At 48.3% G+C, this 23,196-nt stretch overlaps 1 protein-coding gene across 1 annotated transcript in view; it reads left to right on the forward strand.

Moving 5' to 3' along the window:
- Window positions 1-23,196, forward strand: part of LOC137367175 (dynein axonemal heavy chain 6-like) — a 1,370,791-nt gene that overhangs the window by 340,343 nt on the left and 1,007,252 nt on the right. Inside the window, exon 12 of the mRNA XM_068028611.1 lies at window positions 8,000-8,256. Within this exon, the coding sequence (XP_067884712.1) occupies window positions 8,000-8,256 (257 nt within the window). The remainder of the gene's footprint in view (window positions 1-7,999; window positions 8,257-23,196) is intronic.

Consider the following 23,196-nt stretch of genomic DNA (forward strand, 5'->3'; position numbering starts at 1 on the left):
GGTGCTAGGACCCCAGCTATTCGCGATGTATGTTAATGATTGAGATGAGGGAACTAAATGTAATATCTCCAAATTTGCAAATGACACGAAACTGGGTGGGAGGGTGAGGTGTGAGGAGGATGCAGAGAGGCTTCAGGGTGATTTGGACAAGTTGAGTGAGTGGGCTAATGCATGACTGATGCAGTATAATGCACATAAATGTGAGGTTATCCACTTTGGTAGCAAAAACAGGAAGGCAGATTATTATCTGAACGGCTTTAATCTGAGAGAGGGGAATATGCAGCGAGACCTGGGTGTTCTCATACACCAATCACTGAAGGTAAGCATGCAGGTGCAACAGGGGTAAAAAAGGCAAATGGTATGTTGGCCTTCATAGTGAGAGGATTCGAGTACAGGAGCAGGGATGTCTTGCTGCAATTATACAGGGCCTTGGTGAGGCCACACCTGGAATATTGTGTGCAGTTTTGGTCTCCTTATCTGAGGAAGGATATGCTTGCTATAGCGGGAGTGCAGCGAAGGTTTACCAGACTGATTCCAGGAATGGCAGGACTGACGTATGAGGAGAGATTGAGTCGGTTAGGATTATATTCGCTGGAGTTCAGAAGAGTGAGGGGAGATCTCATAGAAACCGATAAAATTCTAACTGAACTTGACAGGGTAGATGCAGGAAGGATGTTCCCGATGGTGGAGGAGTCCAGAACCAGGTATCATAGTCTAAGAATACGGGGTAAACCTTTCAGGACTGAGATGAGGAGGAATTTCTTCACCCAGAGAGTGGTGAGCCTGTGGAATTCGCTACCACAGAAAGCAGTTGAGGCCAAAACATTGTATGTTTTCAAGAAGGTGTTAGATATAGCTCTTGGGTCCAAAGGGATCAAAGGGTATGGGGCAAAAGCGGGAACAGGTTACTGAGTTGGATAATCAGCCATGATCATAATGAATAGCGGAGCAGGCTCGAAAGGCCGAATGGCCTACTCCTCCTCCTATTTTCTATGTTTCTATTAGGATGTGAAGGCATTAGAGAGGATGCAGAAAAGATTCACGAGAATGGTTCCAGGGATGAGGAACTTCAGTTACGTGGATAAGTTGGAGAAGCTGGGTCTGTTCTCCTTGGAATAGAGCAGATTAAGAAGAGATTTGATAGAGGTAATCAAAAACATGAGGGGTCTGCACAGAGTTGATAGAGAGAAACTGTTCCCATTGGCCAAAGGATCCAGAACCAGAGGGCACTGATTTAAGGTGATTGGCAAAAGAAGCAACGGCGACATGAGGAAAAACATTTTTATGCAGTGAGTGGTTAGGATCTGGAATGCACTGCCTGAGAGTGTAATGGAGGCAGATTCAATTCAGGCTTTCAAAAAAGAATTGGATAATTATTTGAAGAGAAAAAGTTTGCAGGACTATGGGGAAGCGGCAGGAAATGGGAGTAGGTGAATTGCTCTAGCAGAGAGCCGGCACGGACATGATGCCTGGGATGGCAGACTGATTCCTGTGATGGCAGGACTGACGGATGAAGAGAGATTGGGTCGATTAGGCTTGTATTTGCAAGAATGAGAGGGGATCTCAGAAAACCTCACCTCACCTCTTGAGTCCATCTCTTTTGTCCATGTTTGAACCAAGGCTGTAATGAGATTAGGAGCTGGATGGCCCTGGCGGAACCCAAACTGAGCGTCACTGGACAGGTTATTGCTGAGCAAGTGCCGCTTGATTACACTGTTGATGACACCTTCCTTCACTTTACTGATGATTGAGAGTAGACGAATGGGGCGGTAATTGGCCGGGATGTATTTTCCCTGCTTTTTGTGTACAGGACTTAATTGGGCAATTTTCCACGTTGCCGGGTAGATGCCAGTGTTGTAGCTGTACTGGAACAGGTTGGCTAGGGGCGCAGCAAGTTCTGGAGCACAGGTCTTCCGTACTGTTGCCGCTATGTTGTCAGGGCCCATAGCCCTTGCAGTATGCAGTGCATTCAGTCGTTTCTTGATATCACGCGGAGTGAATTGAATTGGCTGAAGACTGGCACCTGTGATGCTGGGAACTTCAGGAGAAGGTGTTTGATGGGACAGTGTAGACGAAGCTTACTCTGTAGATAGGCCGTGTTGTACCTAGAATCATAAAATGGTTACAGCACCGAAGGGGGCCATTTGGCCCGTCATGTTCATGCTGATTCTCTGCAAGATCAACTCTCGTCGTCCCCTCCCTAGCCTTTTCCTGTAGCCCTTTTCTTTTCAGATAATTATCCTGTCCTCTTTTGAAGGCCTGAATTGAATCTGCCTCCACCACACTCTCAGGCAGTGCAATCCAGATTGTAACCACTCACTGCGTAAAAAGGTTTATCCTCATGTCACTGTTGGCTTTTTTCCAATCACCTTAAATCAGTGTCCTCTGGTTCTCGATCCTTCCACAACAGGAACAATTTCTCCCTGTCTACTCTGTTCAGACCCCTCATGATTTTGAGCACCTCTACCAAATCTCCTTTTAATCTTCTCTTTTTCCAGCAAACCCCAGCTTCTCCAATCTGTCCACGAAACTGAAGTCTCTCATCCCTGGAACCATTCTCGTGATTCTTTTCTGCACCCTCTCTAATGCCTCACATCCTTCCTTAAGTGCGGTGCTCAGAACTGGATGCAATACTCCAGTTGAAGACGAACCAGTGTTTTATACAGGTTTATGATAACCTCAGAACTGGATGCAGTGTTCCAGTTGAGGCTGAACCAACATTTATCCAGGTTTATGATAACCTCTTTGCTCTTGTAATCTATGCCCCTATGTATAAAGCCTATGATCTTGTATGCTTTATTAACTGCTTTGTCAACCTGTCCTGCAACCTTCAATGATTTATGCATATATACCCCCAGGTACCTCTGCTGCCCTTTGGAATTGTACCCTTTATTTTACCTTGCCTCTCCTCATTCTTCCTATGAAAGTGAATCTCCTCACACTTCTTTGCATGAAATTTCATCTGCATGTTTCCGCCCATTCCACCAGCTTAAGTCCTCTTGAGATTTTTTAAAAATTCATTCATGGGAAGTGGGCATCACTGGCTGTGCCAGCATTTATTGCCCATCCCTAATTGCCCTTGAGAAGGTGGTGGTGAGCTGCCTTCTTAAACCGCTGCAGTCCATGTGAGGTAGGTATACCCACAGTGCTGTTAGGAAGGGAGTTCCAGGATTTTGACCCAGCGAGAGTGAAGGAAAGGTGATATAGTTCCAAGTCAGGATGGTGTGTGACTTGGAGGGGAACTTGCAGGTGGTGATGTTCCCATGAATCTGCTGCTCTTGTCATTCGAGGTGGTAGAGGTCGCGGGTTTGGAAGGTGCTGTCTAAGGAGCCTTGGTGCGTTGCTGCAGTGCATCTTGTAGATGGTACACACTGCTGCCACTGTGTGTCAGTGGTGGAGGGAGTGAATGTTTGTGGATGGTGTGTCAATCAAATGAGCAGCTTTGTTCTGGATGGTGTCGAGCTTCTTGAGTGTTGTTGGAGCTGCACCCATCCAGGCAAGTGGAGCGTATTCCATCACACTCCTGACTTGTGCCTTGTAGATGGTGGACAGGCTTTGGGGAGTCAGGAGGTGAGTTACTCGCCGCAGGATTCCTAGCCTCTGACCTGTTCTTGTAGCCATGGTATTTATATGGCTACTATAGTTCAGGATCTGGTCAATGGTAGCCCCTAGGATGTTGCGAGTGGGGGATTCAGTGATTGTAATGCCACTGAATGTCAAGGGGAAATGGTTAGATTCTCTCTTGTTGGAGATGGTCATTGCCTGGCACTTGTGTGGCGCGAATGTTACTTGCCACTTATCAGCCCAAGCCTGGATATTGTCCAGGACTTGCTGCATTTCGACACGGACTGCTTCAGTATCTGAGGAGTCACGAATGGTGCTGAACATTGTGCAATCATCAACGAACATCCCCACTTCTGACCTTATGATTGAAGGAAGGTCATTGATGAAGCAGCTGAAGATGGTTGAGCCTAGGACACTACCCTGAGGAACTCCTGCAGTGATGTCCTGGAGCTCAGATGATTGACCTCCAACAACAACAGCCTTTGCGCTAGGTATGACTCCAACCAGCGGAGAGTTTTCCCCCTGATTCCCATTGACGCCAGTTTTGCTAGGGCTCCTTGATGCCATACTCAGTCAAATGCTGCCTTGATGTCAAGGGCAGTCACTCTCACCTCACCTCTTGAGTTCAGCTCTTTTGTCCATGTTTGAACCAAGGCTGTAATGAGGTCAGGTGCTGAGTGGCCCTGTCGGAACCCAAACTGAGCATCACTGAGCAGGTTATTGCTAAGCAAGTGCTGCTTGATGGCACTGTTGATGACACCTTCCATCACTTTGCTGATGATTGAGAGTAGACTGATGGGGCGGTAATTGGCCGGGTTGGACTTGTCCTGCTTTTTGTGTACAGGACATACCTGGGCAATTTTCCACATTGCCGGGTAGATGCCAGTTTTGTAGCTATACTGGAACAGCTTGGCTCGGGGTGCAGCAAGTTCCGGAGCACAGGTCTTCAGTCCTATTGCCGGAATATTGTCAGGACCCATAGCCTTTGCAGTATCCAGTGCCTTCAGTCGTTTCTTGATATCACGCAGAGTGAATCGAATTGGCTGAAATCTGGCATCTGTAATTCTGGGGACTTCAGGAGGAGGCCGAGATGGATCATCAACTCGGCACTTCTGGCTGAAGATTGTTGTAAATGCTTCTGCCTTATCTTTCACACTGATGTGTTGGGCTCCCCCATTATTGAGGATGGGGATATTTGTGGAGCCACCTCCTCCAGTTAGTTGTTTAATTGTCCACCACCATTCACAGCTGGATGTGGCAAGACTTCAGAGCTTAGATCTGATCCGTTGGTTATGGGATCGCTTAGCTCTATCGCATGCTACTTATGCAATATGGCATGCAAGTAGTCCTGGGTTGTAGCTTCACCAGGGTGACACCTCATTTTGAGGTATGTCTGGTGCTGCTCCTGGCATGCCCTCCTGCACTCTTCATTGAACCACGGTTGGTCTCTTGGCTTGATGGTAACGGTAAAGTGGGGGATATGCCGGGTCATGAGGTTACAGATTGCGGTTGAGTATAATTCTGCTGCTGCTGATGGCCCACAGCTCCTCATGGACGCCTAGTTTTGCATTGCTCGATCTGTTCGAAATCTATCCCATTTAGCACGGTGATAGTGCCACCCAACACGATGGACGGTATCCTCAATGTGAAGATGGGACTTGGTCTCCCCAAGGACTGTGTGGTGGTCACTCCTACCAATACTGTCATGGACAGAAGCATCTGCGGCAGGCAGATTGGTGAGAACAAGGTCAAGTATGTTTTTCCCTCTTGTTGGTTCCCTCACCACCTGCTGCAGACCCAGTCTGGCAGCTATGTCCTTTAGGACTCGGCCAGCTCGGTCAGTAGTGGTGCTACCGAGCCACTCTTGGTGATGGACATTGAAGTCCCCCACCCAGAGTACATTTTGTGCCCTTGCCACCCTCAGTGCTTCCTCCAAGTGGTGTACAACATGGTGGAGTATTGAGTCATCAGCTGAGGGAGGGCGGTAGGTGGTAATCAGTAGGAGGTTACTTTGCCCATGTTTGACCTGATGCCATGAGACATCATGGGATCCAGAGTCAATGTTGAGGACTCCCAGGGCAACTCCCTCCGTATTGTAGGCCACTGTCCCGCCACCTCTGCTGGGTCTGTCCTGCCGGTGGGACAGGACGTACCCAGGGATAGTGATGGCAGTGTCTGGGACATTGTCTGTACAGTATGATTCCGTGAGTATGACTATGTCAGGCTGTTGCTTGACTAGTCTGTGGGACAGCTCTCCCAACTTTGGCACAAGCCCCCAGATGTTAGTAAGGAGGACTTTGCAGGGTCGACAGGGCTGGGTTTGCTGTTGTTGTTTCCGGTGCCAAGGTCGATGCCGGGTGGTCCGTCCGGTTTCATTCCTTTTTATTGACTTCGTAGCGATTAGGTACAACTGAGTGGCTTGCTCGGCCATTTCAGCGGGCATATAAGAGTTAACCACATTGCCTTGGGTCTGGAGTCACGTGTTGGCCAGACCAGGTAAGGATGGAAGATTCACATTAATGAACCAGATGGGCTTTTACAACAATGATCACCATTAGACCAGCTTTTTTTTTTAAAGTTTCTAGATTATTTGAATTCAAACGTCACCATCTGCCATGCTGGGATTTGAGCTCATGTTTCTGGGTTATTAGTCAAGTGACATGACCACTATGCCACCACCTTCCCTTACTGGCAAATATTTCACATTTGTTCAAGTGACAATTAAGCCACGTTTGTGCAAGTGACCTGCCCCAGGAGTGTGTGATGGCTCTGTGTAGATGGAGCTTTACTCTTCAGCTAACCCATGCTGTACCTAACCTGAGAGTGTTTGATGTGAAATTGTGGAGGGAGCTTCATTCTATATCTAACTTTTTTTTGAGTACTGGAGTGAAGAAGTCTTGGTGCAATTGTATAGAGCCTTAGTGAGACCGCACCTGGAGTGCAGTTTTGGTCTCCTCATCGAAGGAAGGATATACTTGTCAGGGAGTGCAACAGTGGTTCAACAGACTAATCCCTGGGATGGCAGGATTGTTTCATGAGAGATTGAGGAAACTGGGCCTGTATTCTCTAAAGTTTCAAAGAATGAGAGTTGATCTCATTGAAACTTACAAAATTCTTACGGGGTGTGACAGGTTTGATGTGGATCGGATGTTTCCCCTGGCTGGTGAATCTAATACCAGGGGACACAGTCTCAGAATAAGGGGCAAGCCATTTAAGACTGAGATGAGGCAGAATTTATTCACTCTGATGGTGGTGAATCATTGGAATTCTCTACCCCAGAGGGCAGTGGAAGCTCAATCGTTGAGCATGTTCAAGACAGAGATCAATTGATATCTGGATACTAATGACATCAAGGGATATGTGCGGGAAAGTGGCATTAAGGTACATGATCAGCCATATCTAATTGAATGTTGGAGCAGGCTTGGCAGGCTGAATGGCCTACTCCTGCTCCTATATTCCTATGTTCCTTTGTTGTGCTGACTGTTTGACAGGAATAAGTAGCTTGACGGCCTCCCAAAGGCATCTTTGATGGGTGCATGTCTGATTTTTGCCATTTTCGGCTGGAAGTTAAGATCATATATACATAAGAAGATAAGAAATAGGAGCAGGAGTAGACCATCATCCAGTATGATCATGGCTGATCTTGGGCTGCAACTTCACTTTCTTTCCCTCTCCCCATATCCGTTGATTCTCTAAGAGACCAAAATCAATCTATCCCAGCCTTAAGTATATTCAGCGATGGAGAATTCACCAGCCTCTGGGGTAGAGAATTCCAAAGATTCACAACCCTTTGAGTGAAATAATTTCTCCTCATCTCAGTCCTAAATGATTGTCCACTTATTCTGACACCGTGCCCCTGTCTTTTAGATTCTCCAACCATTGGAAACAACCTCTCAGTGTCTACCCTGTCAAGCCCCTTCAGAATCTTGTAAGTTTCAAAGAATGAGAGTTGATCTCATTGAAACTTACAAAATTCTCATTCTTCTGAACTCCAGAAAATTTATGCACTCAGCCTCTCATCATCGGACAACTCCTTCATCCCAGGGACCAATCTCGTGAACTTTCGCTGTACTGTCTCCAATGCAAGTATGTCTTCCTTAAATATGGAGACCAAAACTGCACACAGTATTCCAGATGTGGTCTCACCAAAGCCCTGTACAATTGTAGCAAGGCGTCTTTATTCTTGTACTCAAATCCCCTTTTATAAAGGCTAAGTTGAAGATTGATCCCCTTATCTGTCTCAGTTTACCATTCCTGGTACATTCCTCTGGTGCTCATAACTAGGCTTTTGCCTTGACTATGTTCCTACATTTTGTATTTTTGCCCTGGATGAAAGGCCTTGGGTCTTCACATCATCTTCGGAAATATAAAAAAAAGTGATGGAAAGGCAATTTTGGTTTACGTTCGTACATTTTCTTGCTCACTAACATTGCAGAAAGCCATGGTGGAAGGTTGCGGGAAGGTATTCACACCAGAACCTGGCAATTCGAGTGAGAGGCTGGCATTTACTGAGATTATGGAGTCGAGACCACTCCTTGCACGGTTCATCAAATTCCTGAAGCTCGTGGACTACCTCTTCCAGGAACTGATCTGTCGTCTGGTTAAAACAGCAGTCCGACTATTACTGGATGCCCTGACTGCTTCATACATGGTGACCTCAACAGATGAGAGAAGGAACGAGGAATTGCTGAGGTGAGGAGTGAGAGCTTGGAACCTACTGCTCCCGAACATTGTGTTTGTTAGGCAGCAGAATACAAGGGAATGGGATAATGGGTATGTAGTCAAATTGGAAGGAATTGACTTGTGGTATCCCACAAGGATCTGAACTGGAGCCTCAGCTATTCATGATTTTTATTAATGACTTAGATAATGCGGTAGAGAGCCTTATATCCAATGATACCGAAGTAAAATATTGCGTGGCTGGAAATGTGAAATCAAAACAGAAAATGCTGAAAATGCTCAGCAGGTCTGGCAGCATCTGTGGAGAGAGAAACAGAGTTAATGTTTCTGGTCTGTGACCTTTTATCAGAACTCATCAGCCCAGGTTTGTCGATGGCACAAAGGCGGCATAACAAGTAGTTTAGATGGGAACATAAATCGACAAAGACACTTTGATAAAGTGAGTGGACTAGACTGTGGCAGATGGATTTTAACACAGTTAAGTGTGAGGATATGGAGGAAAATGTGGCTGGACTGATTAGTAAGTTTGAGGATGACACAAAGGTTGGTGGAGTTGCGGATAGTGATGAGAATTGTCAGAGGATACAGCAGGATATAGATCGGTTGGAGACTTGGGCGGAGAAATGGCAGGTGGAGTTTAATCCGGACAAATTTGAGGTAATGCATTTTGGAAGATCTAATGCAGGTGAGAAGTATACAGTAAATGGCAGAACCCTTAGGAGTATTGACAGGCAGAGAGATCTGGGCATACAGGTCCACAGGTCACTGAAAGTGGCAACGCAGGTGGATAAGATAGTCAAAAAGGCATACAGCATGCTTGCCTTCATCGGTCGGGGCATAGAGTATAAAAGTTGGCAAGTCATGCTGCAGCTGTGCAGAACCTTAGTTAGGCCACACTTGGAATATTGCATGCAGTTCTGGTCGCCCCACTACCAAAAGGATGTGGATGCTTTGGAGAGGGTACAGAAGAGGTTTACCAGGATGTTGCCTGGTCTGGAGGGTATTAGCTATGAGGAGAAGTTGGATAAACTTGGATTGTTTTCACTGGAACGACGGAGGTGGAGGGGCGACATGATAGAGGTTTACAAAGTTATGAGTGGCCTGGACAGAGTGGATAGTCAGAAGCTTTTTCCCAGGGTGGAAGAGTCAGTTACTAGGGGACATAGGTTTAAGGTGCGAGGGGCAAAGTTTAGAGGATAAGTGCGAGGCAAGTTTTTTTTACAGAGGGTGGTGAGTGCCTGGAACTTGCTGCCAGGGGAGGTGGTGGAAGCAGGTACTATAGCGACGTTTAAGAGGCATCTTGACAAATACATGAATAGGATGGGAATAGAGGGATACGGTCCCTGGAAGTGCAGAAGGTGTTAGTTTAGACAGGCATCAAGATCGGTGTAGGCTTGGCAGGCAGAATGGCCTGTTCCTGTGCTGTATTGTTCTTTGTTCTTTGATATCTGTTTTGCATCGAAAAAGATAGATCTGAGTACTTTTTAAATGGTGAAAAGCAAGGAACATTGGGTGTTCAAAGAAATGAACATCCATGTACACAGATCAACAAAATGTAATAGGTACAAGAAATAATCAAAAGGGAATGTACCCAGCTGCAGCTCCTGGAAACCCGGGTTTCGGAGCTGGAGCAGCAGCTGGGGACACTGTGGAGCATCCACGAGGCGGAGATTATTGTGGATAGCTTATATAGAGAGGTGGTCACATCGCAGGCTCAGACCCCACAGGTAGGAGGGGACTGGGTGACCACCAGGCACAACAAGAGGACTTGGCAGGCAGTTCAAGAATCTCCTGTGGCTATTCGCCTGCAAAACAGATATACTGCTTTGGATATTGTTGGGGGAAATGGCCTGTCGAGGAAAGCAGCAACAGCCCAATTTGTTGCACCACGGTTGGCTCTGCTGCACAGGGGAGGAGTAAAAAGTGTGGGAATGCAATAGTTATAGGGGATTCAATTGTAAGGGGAATAGATAGGATAGTATGTCGCCTCCCTGGTGCTAGGGTCAAGGATGTCTCAGACATCCTTTACAGGACATTCTGAAGGGGGAGGGTGAACAGCCAGTGGTCGTGGTACACATTGGTACAAACGACATAGGTAAAACAAAGGATGAGGTCCTAAAAGCAGAATATAGGGAGCTAGGAAGTAAGTTGAAAAGTAGGACCTAAAAGGTAGTGGTCTCAGGATTACTACCAGTGACACGTGCTAGTCAGAGTAGAAAAGGCAGAATCTATCGGATGAATATGTGGCTGAAGAGATAATGTGAGGGGGAGGTTTTTAGATTCTTGGGGCATTGGGACCGGTTCTGGGGGAGGTGGGACCAGTACAAACTGGACAGGTTACACCTGGGCAAGACCGGGACTGATGTCCTGGGGGAGTATTTGCTAGAGTGATTGGGGAGGGTTTAAACTAAAATGGCAGGGGGATGGGAACCTTTGCAAGGAGTCAGAGGAGGGGGGATCAAAGACAAGAACAAAAGACAGTAAGGGGAATAAGAAAAGTGATAGCAGAGAAATCAAGGGCCAGAATCAAAGAGGGGCACAGTGAGAAATAGTGGGAAGGGGACAAGTAATGTTAAAAAGACAAGGCTTTGTGCCTTAACGCGCGGAGCATTTGCAATAAAGTGGATGAATTAATCGCGCAAATAGATGTAAACGGGTATGATATAGTCGGGCTTACGGCGACATGGCTGCAAGGTGACCAGGGATGGGAAATGAACATGCAGGGATATTCCATATTTAGGAAGGACAGACAAAAGCAAAAGGCAGTGGAGTTGCATTGCTGGTTAAAGAGGAAATTAACACAACATTAAGGAAAGATATTAGCTCTGACGATGTGGAATCTGTATGGGTAGAGCTGTGAAACACTAAGAGGCAAAAAACCGTTAGGGGGGGGGTTGTATATAGACCCCCAAACTGTAATGGTGAGGTTGGGAATGGCATTAAACAGGAAATTAGAGATGCATGTGATCAAGGAACATCTGTAATTATGGGTGACGTTAATCTGCATATAGATTAGGCAAATCAAATTAGTCACAATACCATAGAGGAGGAATTCTTGGAGTGTATACGGGATGGTTTTCTGGACCAATACATTGAGGAACCAACTAGAGAACAGGCCTTCCTAGACTGGGTATTGTATAATGAGAGAGGAATAATTGACAATCTAGTGGTGCAAGACCCCTTGGGGATGAGCGACCATAATATGATAGAATTCTTCATCAAGATGGTCAGTGCCGTAGTTGATTCTGAGACAAGGATCCTGAATCTTAGTAAAGGAAACTACGAAGGTATGAGGCGCGAGTTGGCCATGACGGATTGGGAAACGTTACTTAAAGGGATTACAGTGGATAGGCAATGGCAAACATTTAAAGAGCGCATGGATGAACTGCAGCAATTGTTTATCCCTGTCTTGCGCAAAAGTAAAACGGGAAAGGTAGCCAAACCATGGCTTACAAGGGAAATTAGAGATAGCATTAGATGCAAGGCCGAGGCATATAAATTTGCCAGGAAAAACAACAGACCTGAGGATTGGGAGCAGTTTAGAATTCAGCAAAGGAGGGCCAAGAGATTGATTAAGAAGGGGAAAATAGAGTACGAGAGCAAGCTTGTGGGGAGCATAAAAACTGACTGTAAACATTTCTATAGGTATATGAAGAGAAAAAGATTGGTGAAGACAAATGTAGGTCCCTTACAGTCAGAAACAGGGGAATTTATTATGGAGAATAAAGAAATGGCTGACCAACTAAATGCATACTTTGGTTCTGTCTTCACAAAGGAGGACACAAATATCATACCAGAAATGTTGGGGAACACAGGGCTTAGTGAGAGAGAGGAACTGAAAGAAATCAGTATTAGCAGAGAAATGATGTTGGGGAAACTGATGGGATTGAAGGCCGATAAATACCCAGGGCCTGATACTCTACATCCCAGAGTACTTAAGGAAGTGGCCCGAGAAATAGTGGATGCATTGGTGGTCAACTTCCAAGATTCTATAGACTCTGGAACAGTTCCTACAGATTGAAGGGCAGCTAATGTAACCCCACTATTTAAAAAGGGAGGTATAGAGAAAACAGGGAATTATAGACCAGTCAGCTTGACGTCAGTAATGGGGAAAATTCTAGAGTCCATTATCAAAGATTTTATAGCAAAGCACTTAGAGAACAGTGGTAGAATCGAGCAGAGTCAGCATGGTTTTACGAAAGGGAAATCATGCTTGACAAATCTACTGGAATTCTTCGAGGATGTAACTAGTAGAGTTGATGAGGGTGAGCCAGTGGATGTGGTTTATTTGGACTTTCAGAAGGCTTTCGACAATGTCCCACATAAGAGATAAGCATGTAAAATTAAAGCGCATGGGATTGGGGGTAGTGTATTGTGATGGATAGAAAATTGGTTGGCAGACAGGAAACAAACAGTAGGGATAAATGGGTCTTTTTCTGAATGTCAGGCAGCGACTAGTGGGGTACCGCAGTGATAGGTGCTAGGACCCCAGCTATTCACAGTGCTATTACATTAATGATTTAGATGAGGGAACTAAATGTAATATCTCCAGATTTGCAGATGACACAAAACTGGGTGGGAGGGTGAGTTGTGAAAAGGATGCAGAGAGGCTTCAGGGTGATTTGGACAAGTTGAGTGAGTGGGCTAATGCATGACTGATGCAGTATAATGTAGATAAATGTGAGGTTATCCACTTTGGTAGCAAAAGCAGGAAGGCAGATTATTATCTGAATGGCTATAATCTGAGAGAGGGGAATGTGCAGCGAGACCTGGGAGTTCTCGTACACCAATCGCTGAAGGTAAGCATGCAGGTGCAACAGGGGGTAAAAAAGGAAAATGGTATGTTGGCCTTCATAGTGAGAGGATTCGAGTACAGGAGCAGGGATGTCTTGCTGCAATTATACAGGGCCTTGGTGAGGCCACACCTGGAATATTGTGTGCAGTTTTGGTCTCCTTATCTGAGGAAGGATGTTGTTGCTATCGAGGGAGTGCAGCGAAGGTTTACTAGACTGATTCCCGGATGGTGGGACTGACGTATGAGGAGAGATTGAGTCAGTTAGGATTATACTCGCTGGAGTTCAGAAGAGTGGGGTGGGAATCTCATAGAAACCTATAAAATTCTAACAGGACTTGACAGGGTAGATGCAAGAAGGATGTTCCCAATGGTGGGGGAGTCCAGAACCAGGTATCATAGTCTAAGAATATGGAGTACACCTTTCAGTACAGAGATGAGGAGAAATTTCTTCACCCAGAGAGTGGTGAGCCTGTGGAATTCACTACCACAGAAAGCAGTTGAGGCCAAAACATTGTATGTTTTCAAGAAGGAGTTAGATATAGCTCTTGGGTCTAAAGGGATCAAAGGGTATGGGGCGAAAGCGAGAACAGGTTACTGAGTTGGATGATCAGCCATGATCATAATGAATGGCGGAGTAGGCTCGAAGGGCCTTCTGCTCCTATTTTATATGTTTCTATGTTTCTAATGGCAAGTTGGCCTTTATAGCTAGAGGACTATAATATAAAGGGGAGGAAATTTTGCTCCATCTAAACAAAACCCCAGTTGGACTACAGCTGGAGTACAGTGCACTGCACCTAAGAAAGGACATATTGACTTGGGAAGGCACACAGCGCAGATTCAGCAGAATATTAGCAGTGCTCCAAGGGTTCAATTATGAGGAGAGAATACAGAAACTAGACTTGTATTCCCTGAAATATTAAGGTTAAGGGGTGATTGGATTGAGTATTTTAAGATTTTGAAAGTTGATAGGGTAGCTGGAGAGAAAACAAAAGAAAAATACTGCGGACAGTGCAAATTCAAAATGAAACCATAAAATGTTGGAAATACTGAGCTGTTCAGGCAGTTTGTGTGGAGAGAGAAACAGAGTTCATGTTTCAGGTCAATGACCTTTCATCAGGACTAAAAGAAGTTAGAAATGTTAACAGATTTTAAGCAGGTACTAAGGCAGGGAAAGGAGGAAAGAAGAGGAACAAACAAAAGTGAATGTCTGTGACAGGGTGGAAAGCAGGAAAGATTAAATTACAAAAGGGATGATGGTGAAGGGCAAAACAAGATGGTAACTGCACAAGTAAAGAAGCAAAAGATGAGTCTAGAGATGTCAATGGGAAATAGCGGAATCACTACCAGCTGTTGCTGTCTGAAAAAATGGGGGCAGCGGTTGTGATCTGAAATTGTTAAACTCAGTGTTGAGTCTGGAAGGCTGTGAAGTGCCTAATCGAAAGATGAGGTGCTGTTCCTCAAACTTAAATTGATCTTCACTGGAATGGTGTAAGACACTGAAGGGAGAGAAGTCAGTGTAGGGTGGGGTGTAGAATTAAAATGAATTAGGTGACAGAAAGCTTGCAGACTGAATGGATATGTTCTGCAAAGTGATCACCCAATCTGCGTTTAATCGTCTCAGTGCAGATGAGACTGCATCGTGAGCAGCAAATACAATAAACTAAATTGAAATAAGTACAAGTAAATCCCTGTTTCAACTGGAAGGAATGTTTGGGGCCCCGGATGATGGGAAGGGTGGAGGTAAAAGAGCAGGTGTTGCATCCCCTGCGATTGCATGGGAAGATGCCTTGGGATTGGGAGGGGGTGTTGGGGTGATTGAGGAGTGGAGCAGAGTGTCGTGAAGGGAGCGCTTCTTTCACAATGCTGAAAGGGCAGGGGAGGGGATGATTTGTTTGGTATTGGCATTGCATTGGAGATGGTGAAAATGGTGGAGAATGATCCATTGAATGTGGAGGCTGGTGTGGTGTATGGTGAGGACAAGGTGAATCCTATCATAGTTCTTGGAGTGAGAGGAAGGGCTGAGAGTTCTGTCCTCGGCATTCTACACTGTTCCAGTGAAGCTCGGGACAATGCAGACATTGCAGTTAAGGAGGAGGAGTGTGAAATATTCAATGGGATAAACATAGTTAGACAGTTATATGAAAAGGAAGAATGTGCAGGATTACAGGAGAAAGTGGGGGAATGGAACTGAGGGAATTGCTCTTTCAGGGAGTCAGTGCGGATTCGATGGGCTGAATGGCCTCCTTCTACACTGTAATGATTCTGAGAGGAAACATTAAGGGGTTTAGCATGTTTGAAAGTCGATAAGGCCTGAATGGAATGTATACCAGGCTACTGAGAGTTGTAAGGGAGGAAATAGCAGAAGCTCTGACCATCATTTTCCAATCCACTCTGGCTACAGATGTGGTGTCGGAGGACTGGAGGACAGCTAACATTATACTGGTGGTTTAAAAAGGGAGGAAGGAATAGACTGAGTAATAGGCCAGTCAACCTAATATCAGTGGTGGGAAAATTAATGAAAACCATTCTGAGGGACAGCATAAATCATCATTTAGAAGGCACAAATTAATCAAGGACATTCAGCATGGATTTGTTAAGGGAAAGCCATGTGACTGACTAACTTGGCTGAATTTTTGGAGGAGGTAACAAGGAAGGTCGATGAGGATCATATACTTGATGGAGTTGACATGGATTTTAGCAAGGCTTTTGACAAAGTCACACATGGCAGACTGGTCAGAAATGTAAAATCTGTAACCTCATGGCCCTGCATATTCCTCACTCTCCTATTACCACCAAGCCAGGGGAATCAACCCTGGTTTAATGAGGAGTGCAGGAGAGCATGCCAAGAGCAGCACAAGGCATACCCAGCAAGGCGTGGGTTTTCGCCGGGTGCTCCGGTTTCCTCCCACCGCCAAAGACTTGCAGGTGATAGGTAAATTGGCCATTGTAAATTGCCCCAAATGTAGGTAGGTGGGAGGAAATATGGGATTACTGTAGGGTTAGTATAAATGGGTGGTTCTTGGTCGGCACAGACTCGGTGGGCCGAAGGGCCTGTTTCAGTGCTGTATCTCTAAATAAATAAAAATAAATAAAAATGAGGTAACAACCTGGTGAAGTTACAATACAGGACTACATGTATGCTAAACAGTGGATGCAGCATGTTAGAGACAGAGCTAAGCGATCCTACAACAAACAGATTTGATCAAAGATCATGTGTTCCTGCCACATACAGTCATGAATGGTGGCGGATTATTAAACAAATAATGGGAGGAGGAGGCTCCACAAAAATTTCCATCCTCAATGATGGGGGAGCCCAGCACGTCAATGCAAAAGACAAGGCTGAAGCATTTGCGACCATCTTCAGACAGAAGTGCCGAGTGAATGATCAATTTTGGCCTCCCCCTGAGGTCCCCAGCATCGCAGATGCCAGTCTTCAGCCAATTCGATTCACTCCATGTGATATCAAGAAACAGCTGAAGGCATTGGATACAGCAAAGGCTATTAGCCCTGACCACATCTTGGCTGCAGTAGAGTCATAGAGTTATACAGCATACAAACAGGCCCTTTGGCCCATTGTGTCCATGCCAGCCATCAAGCACCTATCTATTCTAATCCCATTTTCCAGCACTTGACCCGTAGCCTTGTATGCTATGGCGTTTCAAGTGCTCATCTAAATCCTTCTTAAATGTTGTGAGGGTTTCTGCCTCTACCACCCCTTCAGGCAGTGTACTACTGATTCTAACCACCCTCTGGGTGAAATTTTTTTTCCTCAAATCCCCTCTAGGCCTCCTGCCCCTTACCTTAAATCTATGCCCCCTGGTTACTGACCCCTCTGCTAAAGGAAAAAGTTTCTTCCTATCTCCCCTATCTATGCCCCTCATAATTTTGTCTCCCTTAATCAGGTCCCCCCTCAGTCTTCTCTGCTCTAAAGAAAACAATCCTAGCCTATCCAGTCTCTTTCGCTGAAATGATCCAGCCCAGGCAACATCCTGGTGAATCTCCTCTGCACCGTCTCCAGTGTAATCACATCCTTTCTATAGTGTGGCAACCAGAACTGTACACAATGCTCCTGATGTGGCCTAATTAGCGTTTTATACTGAAGACATGTGCTCCAAAACAAGCGGCATCCCTAACCAAGCTGCTCCAGCTAAGCTACAACACTGGCATCTGCCTGACAATGTGGAAAATTGCCCAGGTATGTCCTATACACAGAAGGCAGGATAATTACAATTCAGTCAATTTGGAAGGTGTCACTGACTACTCTCCCCTTGCAACCCAGAGCGTTATTCGAGCTCTGTTCACCAATGCTCCTGCTCTTCCCTTGTTCACCTTGTACTGTCTCGGTGCTCTGTTCCCCTGTGTTCCTGCACTCCCTCCACTCCCCTAGTGCTCTATCTGTGCTCCTGCTCTCTCTGTGCACCTGCTCACCGCATGCCCCTGTTCACTACGGACTCCTGCTCTGCCCATTCTCCTGCGCTCTCTGAGTTCCAGTTGTCTTCGTGCTCCTTCTCTCTCTATGCTCTGGCTCACTCTGTGCTCTTGTTGTCTCCATGCTCCTGCTCTCTCCAGGCTCCTGCACTTTCTGTGCTCCTGCTCTCTCTGTGTTCCTTCTCTCTCTCTGCGCCTGTTCTTCCCATGCTCCTGCTCTCTCTGTATTCCTCCTCTCTCTGTGCTCCTGCTCTCTCTGTGCTCCTGCTCTCTCTGTGCTCCTGCTCTCTCTGTTCCTCCTCTCTCTGTGCTCCTGTTCTCCCCGTGCTCCTACTCTCTCTGTATTCCTCCTCTCTCTGTGCTCCTGCTCTCACTGTGCATCTCCTCTCTTTGTGCTCATCCTCTCTCTGTGCTGCTGCTCTCTCTGTGCTCCGGCTCTTCACGGGCTGCTCCTCTTTCTGTGCCCCTGTTCTCTCTGTGTTGCTGCACTCTCTGTGCTGCCCCTCTTGTTGGGCTCATGCTCTCTCTCTGCTCCTGCTTTCTCTCTGTTCCTCCTCTCTCTGTGCTCCTACTCTCTCTGTGCTTCTACTCTCCCCATGCTCCTGCTCTCCCCGTGTTCCTCCTCTCTCTGTGTTCCTCCTCTGTCTGTACTCCTGCTCTTTCTGTGCCCCTGCTCTCTCTGTGTTCCTCCTCTCTCAGTGTTCGTCCTCTCTCTGTGCACCTGCTCTCTCTGTGCTCCTCCTCTCTCTGTGCTCCTGCTCTCTGTGCTCCTCCTCTCTCTGTTCTCCTGCTCGCTCTGTGCACCTGCTCTCTCTGTGCTCCTCCTCTCTCTGTGCTCCTGCTCTCTGTGCTCCTCCTCTCTCTGTTCTCCTGCTCTCTCTGTGCTCCTCCTCTCTCTGTTCTCCTGCTCTCTCTGTGCTCCCACTCTCTCTGTGCTCCCGCTGTCCCCTTGCTCCTGCTCTCTCTTTGCTCCTGCTCTCTCTGTGCTCCTGCTCTCTCCGTGCTGCTGCTCTCCCCATGCTGCCTCTCTCCACATGCTCCTCCTCTCTCTGTGCCCCTCCTCTCTCTGTGCTCCTCCTCTGTCTGTGTTCCTGCTCTCTCTGTGCCCCTCCTCTCACTGTGCTCCTCCTCTGTCTGTGCTCCTGCTCTCTCTGTGCTCCCGCTGTCCCCTTGCTCCTGCTCTCTCTTTGCTCCTGCTCTCTCTGTGCTCCTGCTCTCTCTGTGCTCCTGCTCTCTCCGTGCTGCTGCTCTCCCCATGCTGCCTCTCTCCACATGCTCCTCCTCTCTCTGTGCCCCTCCGCTCTCTGTGCTCCTCCTCTGTCTGTGTTCCTGCTCTCTCTGTGCCCCTCCTCTCTCTGTGCTCCTCCTCTCTCTGTGCTCCTGTTCTCCCCGTGCTCCTCCTCTGTCTGTGTTCCTGCTCTCTCTGTGCCCCTCCTCTCTCTGTGCTCCTCCTCTGTCTGTGCTCCTGCTCTCTCTCTGCTTCTCCTCTCTTTCTGCTGCTGCTCTCTCTGTGCTCCGGCACCTCACGGGCCCCTCCTCTTCCTGTGCCCCTGTTCTCTCTGTGCCCCTGTTCTCTCTGTGCTCCTGCACTCTCTGTGCTCGTTGTTCATGTCGGGCTCATGCTCTCTCTCTGCTCCTGCTTTCTCTGTGTTTCTCCTATCTCTGTGCTCCTACTCTCTCTGTATTCCTCCTCTCTCTGTGCTCCTGCTCTCTGTGTATACCTCCTCTCTCTGTGCTCCTGCTCTTTCTGTTTTCCAGCTCTCTCTGTGTTCCTCCTCTCTCTGTGCTCCTGCTCTCTGTGCTCCTGCTCTCTGTATTCCTCCTCTCTCTGTGCTCCTGCTCACTGTGCTCCTTCTCTCTCTGTGCTCCTGCTCTCTTGGTTCCTCCTCTCTCTGTGCTCCTCTTCTCTCTGTGCACCTGTTCTCTCTGTGTTCCTCCTCTCTCTGTGTTCCTGCTCTCTCTCTGTTCCTCCACTCTGTGCTCCTGCTCTCTCTGTGCTTCTCCTCTCTTTGTGCCCCTATTCTCTCTGTGCTCCTCCTCTCTCTGTGCTCCTTCTCTCTCTGTGCTTCTCCTCTCTCTATGCTCCTCCTCTCTCTGTGCTCCTGCCCTCTCTGTGCTTCTCCTATCTTTGTGTTCTTCCTCTCTCTGTGCTCCTCTTCTCTCTGTGCTCCTCCTCTCTCTGTGCTGCTGCTCTCTCTGTGCTCCGGCTCTACACGGACCCTTCCTCTTCCTGTGCCCCTGCTCTCTCTGTGCCCCTGTTCTCTCTGTGCCCCTGTTCTCTCTGTGTTCCTGCGCTCTCTGTGCTGCTCCTCTTGTCGGGCTCATGCTCTCGCTTTGCTCCTGCGTTCTCTCTGCTCCTCCTCTCTCTGTGCTCCTGCTCTCTGTGCTCCTGCTCCCTCTGTGCTCCTGCTCTCCCCATGCACCAGCTCTCTGTGTTCCTGCACTCTCTGTGCTCCTCCTCTCTCTGTGCTTCTCCTCTCCCCGTGCTCCTGCTCTCCCCGTGCTATTGCTCTCTCTGTGCTCCTGCTCTCTCTGTGTTCCTCCTCTCTCAGTGCTCCTGCTCTCTCTGTGCTCCTGCTCTCTCTGTGTTCCTCCTCTCTCAGTGCTCCTGCTCTCTCTGTGCTCCTGCTCTTTCTGTGCTCCAGCTCTCTCTGTGCTCCTCCTCTCTCTGTGCTTCTCCTCTCTATGTGCTTCTCCTCTCTTTGTGCTCCTCCTCTCTCTGTGCTTCTCCTCTCTTTGTGCCCCTATTCTCTCTGTGCTCCTGCTCTCTCTGTGCTCCCCTCTCTCTGTGCTCCTCCTCTCTCTATGCTTCTCCTCTCTCTGTGCTCCTCCTCTCTCTGTGCCCCTGTTCTCTCTGTGCTCCTCCTCTCTTTCTGCTGCTGCTCTCTCTGTGCTCCGGCACCTCACGGGCCCCTCCTCTTCCTGTGCCCCTGTTCTCTCTGTGCCCCTGTTCTCTCTGTGCTCCTGCACTCTCTGTGCTCGTTGTTCATGTCGGGCTCATGCTCTCTCTCTGCTCCTGCTTTCTCTGTGTTTCTCCTATCTCTGTGCTCCTACTCTCTCTGTATTCCTCCTCTCTCTGTGCTCCTGCTCTCTCTGTGCTCCTGCTCTCTGTGTATACCTCCTCTCTCTGTGCTCCTGCTCTTTCTGTTTTCCAGCTCTCTCTGTGTTCCTCCTCTCTCTGTGCTCCTGCTCTCTGTATTCCTCCTCTCTCTGTGCTCCTGCTCACTGTGCTCCTTCTCTCTCTGTGCTCCTGCTCTCTTGGTTCCTCCTCTCTCTGTGCTCCTCTTCTCTCTGTGCACCTGTTCTCTCTGTGTTCCTCCTCTCTCTGTGTTCCTGCTCTCTCTCTGTTCCTCCACTCTGTGCTCCTGCTCTCTCTGTGCTTCTCCTCTCTTTGTGCCCCTATTCTCTCTGTGCTCCTCCTCTCTCTGTGCTCCTTCTCTCTCTGTGCTTCTCCTCTCTCTATGCTCCTCCTCTCTCTGTGCTCCTGCCCTCTCTGTGCTTCTCCTATCTTTGTGTTCTTCCTCTCTCTGTGCTCCTCTTCTCTCTGTGCTCCTCCTCTCTCTGTGCTGCTGCTCTCTCTGTGCTCCGGCTCTACACGGACCCTTCCTCTTCCTGTGCCCCTGCTTTCTCTGTGCCCCTGTTCTCTCTGTGCCCCTGTTCTCTCTGTGTTCCTGCGCTCTCTGTGCTGCTCCTCTTGTCGGGCTCATGCTCTCTCTTTGCTCCTGCGTTCTCTCTGCTCCTCCTCTCTCTGTGCTCCTGCACTCTGTGCTCCTGCTCCCTCTGTGCTCCTGCTCTCCCCATGCACCAGCTCTCTGTGTTCCTGCACTCTCTGTGCTCCTCCTCTCTCTGTGCTTCTCCTCTCCCCGTGCTCCTGCTCTCCCCGTGCTATTGCTCTCTCTGTGCTCCTGCTCTCTCTGTGTTCCTCCTCTCTCAGTGCTCCTGCTCTCTCTGTGCTCCTGCTCTCTCTGTGTTCCTCCTCTCTCAGTGCTCCTGCTCTCTCTGTGCTCCTGCTCTTTCTGTGCTCCAGCTCTCTCTGTGCTCCTCCTCTCTCTGTGCTTCTCCTCTCTATGTGCTTCTCCTCTCTTTGTGCTCCTCCTCTCTCTGTGCTTCTCCTCTCTTTGTGCCCCTATTCTCTCTGTGCTCCTGCTCTCTCTGTGCTCCTCCTCTCTTTCTGCTGCTGCTCTCTCTGTGCTCCGGCACCTCACGGGCCCCTCCTCTTCCTGTGCCCCTGTTCTCTCTGTGCCCCTGTTCTCTCTGTGCTCCTGCACTCTCTGTGCTCGTTGTTCATGTCGGGCTCATGCTCTCTCTCTGCTCCTGCTTTCTCTGTGTTTCTCCTATCTCTGTGCTCCTACTCTCTCTGTATTCCTCCTCTCTCTGTGCTCCTGCTCTCTCTGTGCTCCTGCTCTCTGTGTATACCTCCTCTCTCTGTGCTCCTGCTCTTTCTGTTTTCCAGCTCTCTCTGTGTTCCTCCTCTCTCTGTGCTCCTGCTCTCTGTGCTCCTGCTCTCTGTATTCCTCCTCTCTCTGTGCTCCTGCTCACTGTGCTCCTTCTCTCTCTGTGCTCCTGCTCTCTTGGTTCCTCCTCTCTCTGTGCTCCTCTTCTCTCTGTGCACCTGTTCTCTCTGTGTTCCTCCTCTCTCTGTGTTCCTGCTCTCTCTCTGTTCCTCCACTCTGTGCTCCTGCTCTCTCTGTGCTTCTCCTCTCTTTGTGCCCCTATTCTCTCTGTGCTCCTCCTCTCTCTGTGCTCCTTCTCTCTCTGTGCTTCTCCTCTCTCTGTGCTCCTGCCCTCTCTGTGCTTCTCCTATCTTTGTGTTCTTCCTCTCTCTGTGCTCCTCTTCTCTCTGTGCTCCTCCTCTCTCTGTGCTGCTGCTCTCTCTGTGCTCCGGCTCTACACGGACCCTTCCTCTTCCTGTGCCCTCTGCTCTCTCTGTGCCCCTGTTCTCTCTGTGCCCCTGTTCTCTCTGTGTTCCTGCGCTCTCTGTGCTGCTCCTCTTGTCGGGCTCATGCTCTCTCTTTGCTCCTGCGTTCTCTCTGCTCCTCCTCTCTCTGTGCTCCTGCTCTCTGTGCTCCTGCTCCCTCTGTGCTCCTGCTCTCCCCATGCACCAGCTCTCTGTGTTCCTGCACTCTCTGTGCTCCTCCTCTCTCTGTGCTTCTCCTCTCCCCGTGCTCCTGCTCTCCCCGTGCTATTGCTCTCTCTGTGCTCCTGCTCTCTCTGTGTTCCTCCTCTCTCAGTGCTCCTGCTCTCTCTGTGCTCCTGCTCTCTCTGTGTTCCTCCTCTCTCAGTGCTCCTGCTCTCTCTGTGCTCCTGCTCTTTCTGTGCTCCAGCTCTCTCTGTGCTCCTCCTCTCTCTGTGCTTCTCCTCTCTATGTGCTTCTCCTCTCTTTGTGCTCCTCCTCTCTCTGTGCTTCTCCTCTCTTTGTGCCCCTATTCTCTCTGTGCTCCTGCTCTCTCTGTGCTCCTCCTCTCTTTCTGCTGCTGCTCTCTCTGTGCTCCGGCACCTCACGGGCCCCTCCTCTTCCTGTGCCCCTGTTCTCTCTGTGCCCCTGTTCTCTCTGTGCTCCTGCACTCTCTGTGCTCGTTGTTCATGTCGGGCTCATGCTCTCTCTCTGCTCCTGCTTTCTCTGTGTTTCTCCTATCTCTGTGCTCCTACTCTCTCTGTATTCCTCCTCTCTCTGTGCTCCTGCTCTCTGTGTATACCTCCTCTCTCTGTGCTCCTGCTCTTTCTGTTTT

Source organism: Heterodontus francisci, chromosome 3 (assembly GCF_036365525.1).
Source record: "Heterodontus francisci isolate sHetFra1 chromosome 3, sHetFra1.hap1, whole genome shotgun sequence".
In the NCBI taxonomy this organism is placed as follows: Eukaryota; Metazoa; Chordata; class Chondrichthyes; order Heterodontiformes; family Heterodontidae; genus Heterodontus; species Heterodontus francisci.